Raw genomic sequence first — 9224 nt, 5'->3', positions numbered from 1 at the left:
TTTATTTCTCTTGCCTGATTGCCCTGGCCAGAACTTCCAACACTATGTTGAATAGGAGTGGTGAGAGAGGGCATCCCTGTCTTGTGCCAGTTTTCAGAGGAAATGCTTCCAGTTTTTGCCCATTCGGTATGGTATTGGCTGTGGATTTGTCATAAATAACTTATTATTTTGAGATACATCCCATCAATACTAGTTTATTGAGAGTTTTTAGCATGAAGGGCTGTTGAATTTTGTTGAAGGTCTCTTCTGCATCTATTGAGATAATCGTGGTTTTTGTCTTTGGTTCTGTCTCTGTGATGGATTATGTTTATTGATTTGCCTGTGTTAAACCAGCCTTGCATCCCAGGGATGAGGCCAACTTGATCTGGTGGATAAGCTTTTTGATGTGCTGCTGGATTCAGTTTGCCAGTATTGTACTGAGGATTTTTGCATCAATGTTCATCAGAAATATTCTTCTAAAATTCTCTTTTTTTGTTGTTGTGTCTCTGCCAGGCTTTGGTATCAGGATGATGCTGGCCTCATAAAATGAGTTAGAGAGGATTCCCTCTTTTTCTATTGATTGAAATAGTTTCGGAAGGAATGGTACCAGCTCCTCTTTTACCTCTGGTAGAACTCAGCTGTGAGTCTGTCTGTTCCTGGACTTTTTTTGGTTGGTAGGCTATTATTGCCTCAATTTCAGAGCCTGTTATTTGTCTATTCAGGGATTCAACTTGTGGTTTAGTCTTGGGAAGGTGTATGTGTCCAGAAATTTATCCATTTCTTCTAGATTTTCTAGTTTATTTGCTTAGAGTGTTTATAGTATTCTATGATGGTAGTTTGTATTTCTGTGGGATTGGTGGTGATATCCCCTTTATCATTTTTTATTGTGTCTATTTGATTCATCTATCTTCTTTATTAGTCTTGCTCTAGCAGTCTATCAATTTTGTTGATCTTTTCAAAAAACGAGCTCGTGGATTCATTGATTTTTTTGAAGGGTTTTTTGCATCTCTATCTCCTTCAGTTCTGCTCTGATCTTAGTTATTTCTTGCCTTCTGCTAGCTTTTGAATGTGTTTGTTCTTGCTTCTGTAGTTCTTTTGCAATGTTAGGGTGTTGATTTTAGATCTTTCTTGCTTTCTCTTGTGGGCATTTAGTGCTATAAATTTCCCTCTACACACTGCTTTAAATGTGTCCAAGAGATTCTGGTACATTGTGTCTTTGTTCTCATTGGTGTCAAAGAACATCTTTATTTCTGCCTTCATTTCGTTATTTACCCAATAGTCATTCAGGAGCAGGTTGTTCAGTTTTCATGTAGTTGAGTGATTTTGAGTGAGTTTCTTAGAGTTCTAGTTTGATTGCACTGTGGTCTGAGAGTTTGTTGTGATTTTACATTTGCTGAGGAGTGCTTTACTTCGAACTATGTGGTCAATTTTGGAATAAGTGCGATGTGGTGCTGAGAATAATGTATTTTCTGTTGATTTGGGGTGGTGAGTTCTGTGGATGTCTATTAGGTCTGCTTGGTGCAGAGTTGAGTTCAAGTCCTGGATATCCTTGTTAACTTTCTGTTTCGTTGATCTAATATTGACAGTGGAGTGTTAAAATCTCACATTATTATTGTGTGGAAGTCTCAGTCTCTTTGTAGGTCTCTAAGGACTTGCTTTATGAATCTGGGTGCTCCTGCATTGGGTGCATATATATTTAGGATAGTTAGCTCTTCTTGTTGAATTGATCCCTTTACTATTATGTAATGGCCTTCTTTGTCTCTTTTGATCTTTGCTGGTTTAAAGTCTGTTTTATCAGAGACTAGGATTGCAACCCCTGCTTTTTTTTTTTTTTTCTTTGTTTTCTTTCCATTTGCTTGATAGATCTTCCTCCATCCCTTTATTTTGAGCCTATATGTGTCTCTGCACATGAGGTGGGTCTCCTGAATACAGCACACTGATGGGTCTTGACTCTTGATCCAATTTGCCAGTCTGTGTGTTTTAATTGGGGCATTTAGCCCATTTACATTTAAGATTAATATTCTTATGTGTGGATTTGATCCTGTCATTATGATGTTAGCTGGTTGTTTTGCCCGTTAGTTGATGCAGTTTCTTCCTAGCATCGATGGTCTTTGCAATTTGGCATGTTTTTGCAGTAACTGGTACCAGTTGTTCCTTTCCATGTTTAGTGCGTCCTTCAGGAGCTCTTGTAAGGCAGGCCTGGTGGTGACAAAATCTCTCTGCATTTGCTTGTCTGTAAAGGATTTTATTTCTCCTTCACGTATGAAGCTTAGTTTGGCTGGGTATTAAATTCTGGGTTGAAATTTCTTTTCTTTGAGAATGTTGAATATTGTCCCCCACTCTCTTCTGGCTTGTAGAGTTTCTGCTGAGAGATCTGCTGTTAGTCTGATGGGCTTCCCTTTGTGGGTAACTTGACCTTTCTCTCTGGCTGCCCTTAACATTTTTTCCTTCATTTCAGCCTTGGTGAATCTGACAATTATGTGTCTTGAGGTTGCTCTTCTCGAGGAGTGTCTTTGGGGTGCTCTCTGTATTTCCTGAATTTGAATGTTGGCCTGCCTTGCTAGGTTGGGGAAGTTCTCCTGGATAATATCCTGAAGAGTGTTTTCCAACTTGGTTCCATTCTCCCCATCACTTTCAGATACACCAATCAAATGTAGATTTGGTCTTTTCACATAGTCCCATATTTCTTGGAGGCTTTGTTCATTTCTTTTTACTCCTTTTTCCTCTAAACTTCTCTTCTCGCTTCATTTCATTAATTTGCTCTTCAATCACTGATACCCTTTCTTCCACTGATCAAATCAGCTACTGAAGCTTGTGCATGTGTCGTGTAGTTCTCGTGCCATGGTTTTCAGCTCCATCAGGTCATTTAAGGTCTTCTCTACGTTGTTTATTCTCGTTAGCCATTCGTCTAATCTTTTTTCAAGGTTTTTAGCTTCCTTGCGATAGGTTCGAGCATCCTTCTTTAGCTCGGAGAAGTTTGTTATTACCGGCCTTCTGAAGCCTACTTCTGTCAACTCGTCAAAGTCATTCTCCATCCAGCTTTATTCCGTTGCTGGCAAGGAGCTGCAATCCTTTGGAGGAGAAGGGGAGCTCTGGTTTTTAGAATTTTCAGCTTTTCTGCTCTGATTTCTCCCCATCTTTGTGGTTTTATCTACCTTTGGTCTTTGATGATGGTCACCTACAGATGGGGTTTTGGTGTGGATGTCCTTTTTGTTGATGTTGATGCAATTCCTTTCTGTTAACAGTTTTCCTTCTAACAGTCAGGTCCCTCAGCTGCAGGTTTGTTGGAGTTTGCTGGAGATCCACTCCAGACCGTTTGCCTGGGTATCACCAGCAGAGGCTGCAGAACAGCAAATATTGCTGCCTGATCCTTCCTTTGGAAGCTTCGTCTCAGATGAGCACCTGGCTGTATGAGGTGTCAGTCGGCCCCTACTGGGAGGTATCTTCCCAGTTAGGCTACACGGGGGTCAGGGAACCACTTGTGGAGGGAGTCTGAGGAGGCGGTCTGTCCGTTCTCAGAGCTCAAATACCATGCTGGGAGAACCACTCCTGTCTTCAGAGCTGTCAGACAGAAACGTTTAAGTCTGCAGAAGTTTCTGCTGCCTTTTGTTCAGCTATGCCCTGCCCCCAGAGGTGGAGTCTACAGAAGCAGGTAGGCCTTGCTGAGCTGCGGTGGGCTCCACCCAGTTCGAACTTCCTGGCCGCTTTGTTTACCTACTCCAGCCTCAGCAATGGCAGACGCCCCTCCCCCAGCCAGGCTGTCTCCTCAAAGTTCGATCTTGGGCTGCTGTGCTAGCAGTGAACAAGGCTCCATGGGTATGGGACCCGCTAAACCAGGAGCGGGATATAATCTCCTGGTGTGCTGTTTGTTAAGACTGTTGGAAAAGCGCAGTATTTGGGTGGCAGTCTCCTGATTTTTCAGGTACAGTCTGTCACGGCTTCCCTTGGCTAGGAAAGGGAAATCTCCCAACCCCTTGTGCTTCCCAGGTGAAGTGATGCCCCACCCTGCTTCGGCTCACCCTCCATGGGCTGCACCCACTGTCCAGCCAGTCCCAATGAGATGAACCTGGTATCTCAGTTGGAAATGCAGAAATCACCCGTCTTCTGTGTCGATTATGCTGCAAGCTGCAGACCAGAGCCGTTCCTATTTGGCCATCTTGGAACGGACCACTTGCTTGCTAACTAAGCTCTTAAACAAACAGATGAAGTACATGATGTACCATTAAATTATTGAAACTTTTTCATAAGCAACATGTATAATTATTCCCTTGTGGTTTTGTTTTCAAAAATGGGGTCTCTTTATGTTGTCCAGGCTGGAGTATAATTCAGCAAGATCATAGCTCACTACAGCCTCAGCCTCCCCATATCTGGAACAACATAGTAGTGTGTACTACTATGTCCGGCTTCTTGTAGTTTTTTATTCTTTTTTATTTTTTTTAAAGACAGCTCTTATTATGTTGCCCAGCCTGGAGTGCAGTGATTATAGCACACTATAGTCTTGAGCTCCTGGGTTTAAATGATCCTCTGCTTCCACCATCCGAGCAGCTGAGACTACAGGTGCACACCACCATGCCTGGCTCTCCTTGCAGGTGTATTTGTTTTGTTTTGTTTTGTTTTGTTTTGTTTTGTTTTGAAATGGAGTCTTGCTCTGTCACCCAAGGTGGAGTGCAGTGGCACAATCTCTGCTTACTGCGACCTTCACCTCCCGGGTTCAAGTGATTCTCCAGTCTCAGACTCCCAAGTGGCTGGGATTACAGGCACACGCCACTATGCCTGGCTAATTTTTGTATTTTTGTAGAGACAGGGTTTCACCATGTTGGACAGGCTGGTCTCTAACTCCTGACCTCAGGTGATCCACCCACCTAGTTGTAGTTTTTAAAATCATTTTTCATACTTCTGAGATCCCAGGAAGTCATATTAGGGTATACTGCTGCTTCAAGAAACTTTGAAACCTAATCTTTTTGTATGACAAGACAGAGTCTCTCAAACTTGGGTAAAAAGACAACAATTGGGATTAAGTTGGATTAAAACCACAGAAGAATTTTAGCATTGATATCTAAATACATTTTTTTCATCGTATGAGTAATACATGTTTATTGTAGATAAATTATGTGTTATAAGTTATGTATTTATATATTGCAAATTATAAATTTTAAGTAAAAAATTGTTGATGTTTAATGTAATTTGTTCTACTTACATATATATTTTTTATAAATATGAGATTATCAATACATACCGATTGCCATCAGCTTTTTCCTCATAGCAGCATATCATGACTTCCTATATCTGTTAACATATTTATTTCTTAATTTTTAATGGCTGAGTGTTGTGGTACTCTTGATGAAATTTATAGTTTATTTAGCCAGTCTCCTTTATTGGACGTTTATTTTCAGGTTTGCATTAGTAATAAGCACAGTGGTCATCTTTGCACAGTTCTTTCTTAGGGTGAATTTCTAGAAGTAAAATTTCTGGATCAAAGAGTTCACATTTTTGAGGCTTTAAATCTGAATGCCAAATTGTGGTCTCCAAAGGTTGTAGCAATTCACATTCCTTCCAGTATTAAAGTGTACTCATTCTCCCTATCATGGAGAGTAGACATTTTTCCAAATCATTGTTAACCTAGTCATTTAAAAAATTTCATCTCAGTCGGGCACAGTGGCTCACGCTTGTAATCCCAGCGCTCTGGGAGACCAAAGCAGGCGGATCGTGAGGTCAGGAGTTGGAGACCAGCCTGGCTGACATGGTGAAACCCCATCTCTACTGAAAATACAAAAATTAGCTGGGTGTTGTGGTACACGCCTGTAATCCCAGCTGCTCGGGAGGCTAAGGCAGGATAATTGCTGGAACCTGGGAGGCAAAGGCTGCAGTGAGCTGAGACCGCGCCACTGTGCTCAAGCCTGGGCAACAGAGCAAGACTCTGTCTCAAAAAAAAAAAAAAATTCATCTCTTTGTTTTAATTGGCATTACTCATGAAATTGATTATTTTTTAGCTTCACTGTCTATTGTAGATGTTGGTCTCACAAATGAGCAGCTCACAGTCTTGATTACAGATACTTCAGAAACTTTTCCCCATTCATTAATCAAAGTTTGCAATGATTTGTTTTCTCTCCAGGAACGACTGAAGCTGGTGACTGTTTTGGGTGCTGGCCTTCTCTGTGGAACTGCTCTGGCGGTCATTGTGCCTGAAGGAGTACATGCCCTTTATGAAGATATTCTTGAGGGTGAGAAAGAGAAGAACCTTGTTTGAGATATGTTATTGACTTGGAGGGTTAGCAGGATGAAGCTTAGTGCTATGTTTTCTGAGCACAGTTCATGTTTACCATAGAGTTCTAACCTGAGAAGAATTGTGGAGAGATATCTTGATATCTTTGATATTGAACACATCCTTAGCAGTTTGTGAACTGAATGCCCCAAATCATGAATATCACTTAATGTCTATTTGCCATAGTGCATGAATATGAGTCATTTTAAGTTGTGACAGTTCTTTTTTAATGCTTACTCAGACACTTCCCAGGCTGCATTTTTTGCTAATTTAAAAATATATAGATATAAATATTTAAATTTAAGGACCCTTTACAGTAAACTTTATAGATAATTGGTGAGGACCCATGCGGTAAAGGATAACTGAAAAATTAAAGAGGCCTTTTCCTGACCCTAATAGCAACAAGCAGAGGGAACAGTATAGCTGTGTGAGAGTAAATGCTTGGTGGTCAGCTTGGTTCACTCACCAGCAAAGTAATTTGGTCCTTCATACAGCTGAAAAGCATACTTGATTCACATTTGCAACTTAGCAAAATCTGATTACTACATGTCATGAAACTTCACAGTTTCCTGTGAAGGATTGACATCACAGCTGTTAAATCCGTGAGCTGAATCCTCAAGCACCAAGTCTACCGGATGTTAAGAATAGTATAAAGAGGTAGGCACTTCCAAATTTCTTACTAGATACAATATAATAAATACTTTTTCACATATTGGTAGAGAAAAGAACTGTGTCCTTCATCCAGAATGATGATGCTCTTAGGCCGGGATTTGATAGACAAAGAGTTTTGGCAGATATAAATGAGGATTGCAGAAATGTTGCAAGATAGGACAGGGGCTGAGGAGTGGTCAGCTGTGTTGGGGAACAATAATAAATCAGTGGTCTCTACCTTACAGCAGTGGTCTCTACTTTTTTATGGTCACACATCCTACAGGAGGAGTGGGGAATGATTTACATGCACTATTGCACTGATTTAATGTGTACATTATAAAATACACTCCTAAAATAGGAACGTTTTTGAGGCCTGAGATTTAAATATACATAGAAGAACAATATTTTCTTTCATATTCTAGTGGGTCATCTTGAATTTTTCTAGGATATGATTCCACTATAGAAATCACTGTCCTAGTATTTGTCCTTTTATGAATGGCACTTTGTTTTCTAAAGTTGTCTGATAATGAAAATTCCTTGAGGAAGAGGTACATTTTAAAAGTATAATTTCCTGACTTCCAGCCTAGATTCCTTAATCTCCAGGAAGGATCCTGGGAATATCTTTTTTTTTTTTTTGAGATGGAGTCTTGCTCTGTCAACCAGGTTGGAGTGCAGTGATGCAATCTCGGCTCACTGCAAGCTCCGCCTCCTGGGTTCACGCCATTCTCCTGCCTCAGTCTCATAAGTAGCTGGGACTACAGGCGTCCGCCACCACACCTACCTAATTATTTGGAATTTTTAGTAGAGACGGGGTTTCACCGTGTTGGCCAGGATGGTCTCGATTTCCTGACCTGGTGATCCGCCCTCCTCGGCCTCACAAAGGTAATATCTATTTTTAACAAGTTGTCTGCGATTCTTATGAAACAAGTTTTAGAAACACTGGAGTAGCAGAAAGAAGTGCTTCAAGTATAGTTTCTTTGTGTTATTTTTAATATCAGTTTGAGATATAATTTACAAACCATGTTTCAGGTGTATAGTTGGGGGTTTTTTGTTTGTTTTTTTATTTGTTTGTTTTGAGACAGGATCTCACTTTGTCGCCTAGGCTATAGTCCAGTTTTGCGATCACAGCTCAAATCTCTTGGGTTTAAGCTATCCTCCTGCCTCAGCCTCCTGAGTGGCTGGGTCTATAGATGCACACTGCTATGCCTGGCTAATGTTTTATTGTTTTTTGGAGCTATAGAGTCTCCCTCTGTTGCCTAGGCTGGTCACCAATTCCAGGACTCAAGCGGTCCTCCCACGTTGGCCTCCCAAAGTGCTGGGATTACAGGTGTGAGCCACCACACCCAGCCCAGGTGTAGTTTAAGACTAAAATTATCTACCATGTGTTAGGTTGTGTGTAGAGAAAAACTCTCTCTAACCATATTTTTCCTCTGCTCTCACATGATAGCAATCATAAACACAGAAGAAAACTGTAACCAGATGCATGAGATATCTCCCCACTACCAGGCAGTGGACACCAGCCAAAGTGTCCTCCAATTTAATTTAATTCTGATGCTGTCTACCTGGAGGCAGTGTCAGATCCCACAGATTGAGGACTCAGTCCCCAAGACTGCTCCCTTCTTCACTCATCACCAATCGCAAGCCTGGGCCTCTGGAACTGACCAACTGGCTTAAAGTTAGGATTCCCACAACCCTGTCTTTGGGTTCAGTTAATTTGTGAGAGTGGGTCACAGAGCTCAGAGAAACACATTTACCAGTTTACTAAGAATGATATTTTAAAGGATACAGATAAACAGCCAAACAGCCAGATGAAGAAATACAAAGACTAAGGTATGGAAGGGTCCTGGGTGCTAGAGCTTCTGACCCTGTGGAGTTGGGGTGCACCATCCTCCTGGCACATGGATGAGTTCTTCACCTTTCTGTCAGCCCTGATATGTGTTCAGCTAGCCAGACGTTCCCTGAACCCTGTCCTCTTGCGTTTTTATGGAAGCTTCAAGATGTTAGCATTCCTCCCCTCAGGGTTTAGGATCGTACCCTCTCATGGGAGCTTAAGACCCCGAGTCCTGCCTTGGGGCAGGTGAGAAGAGGGCAGGAGAAGGTCGAAAGCCTGCTCTTGAGGCCTACCACACCCAACAGTATAACAAAAGACTGCAACAAGGGCTATGTAAGTTATGAACCAGGAACTGTGGACAAAAACCAATATATACACATAAATTTGTGTGTGTGTGTTATGTATATGTGTGTGTGGTGTATATACTTATATATACTTTGTATGCATGTGTTTACATGTATACACATAGGTACACACACACATAAAATAACACCAAAGGTT

At 41.3% G+C, this 9224-nt stretch overlaps 1 protein-coding gene across 4 annotated transcripts in view; it reads left to right on the top strand.

Annotated features, from left to right (window-relative positions):
- Positions 1 to 9224, top strand: part of SLC39A9 (solute carrier family 39, member 9) — a 70134-nt gene that overhangs the window by 23246 nt on the left and 37664 nt on the right. For all 4 annotated transcript variants that reach the window (XM_011949675.1, XM_011949676.1, XM_011949677.1 and 1 more), the window contains exon 2: positions 6092 to 6200. In XM_011949675.1, coding sequence (XP_011805065.1) covers positions 6092 to 6200 — 109 coding nt within the window. The remainder of the gene's footprint in view (positions 1 to 6091; positions 6201 to 9224) is intronic.

Source organism: Colobus angolensis, unplaced genomic scaffold (genome assembly GCF_000951035.1).
Source record: "Colobus angolensis palliatus isolate OR3802 unplaced genomic scaffold, Cang.pa_1.0 Scaffold3, whole genome shotgun sequence".
Lineage (NCBI taxonomy): Eukaryota > Metazoa > Chordata > Mammalia > Primates > Cercopithecidae > Colobus > Colobus angolensis.
Note: the sequence above shows the minus strand (reverse complement) of the source record. Positions and strands in the feature narration are given on the sequence as shown.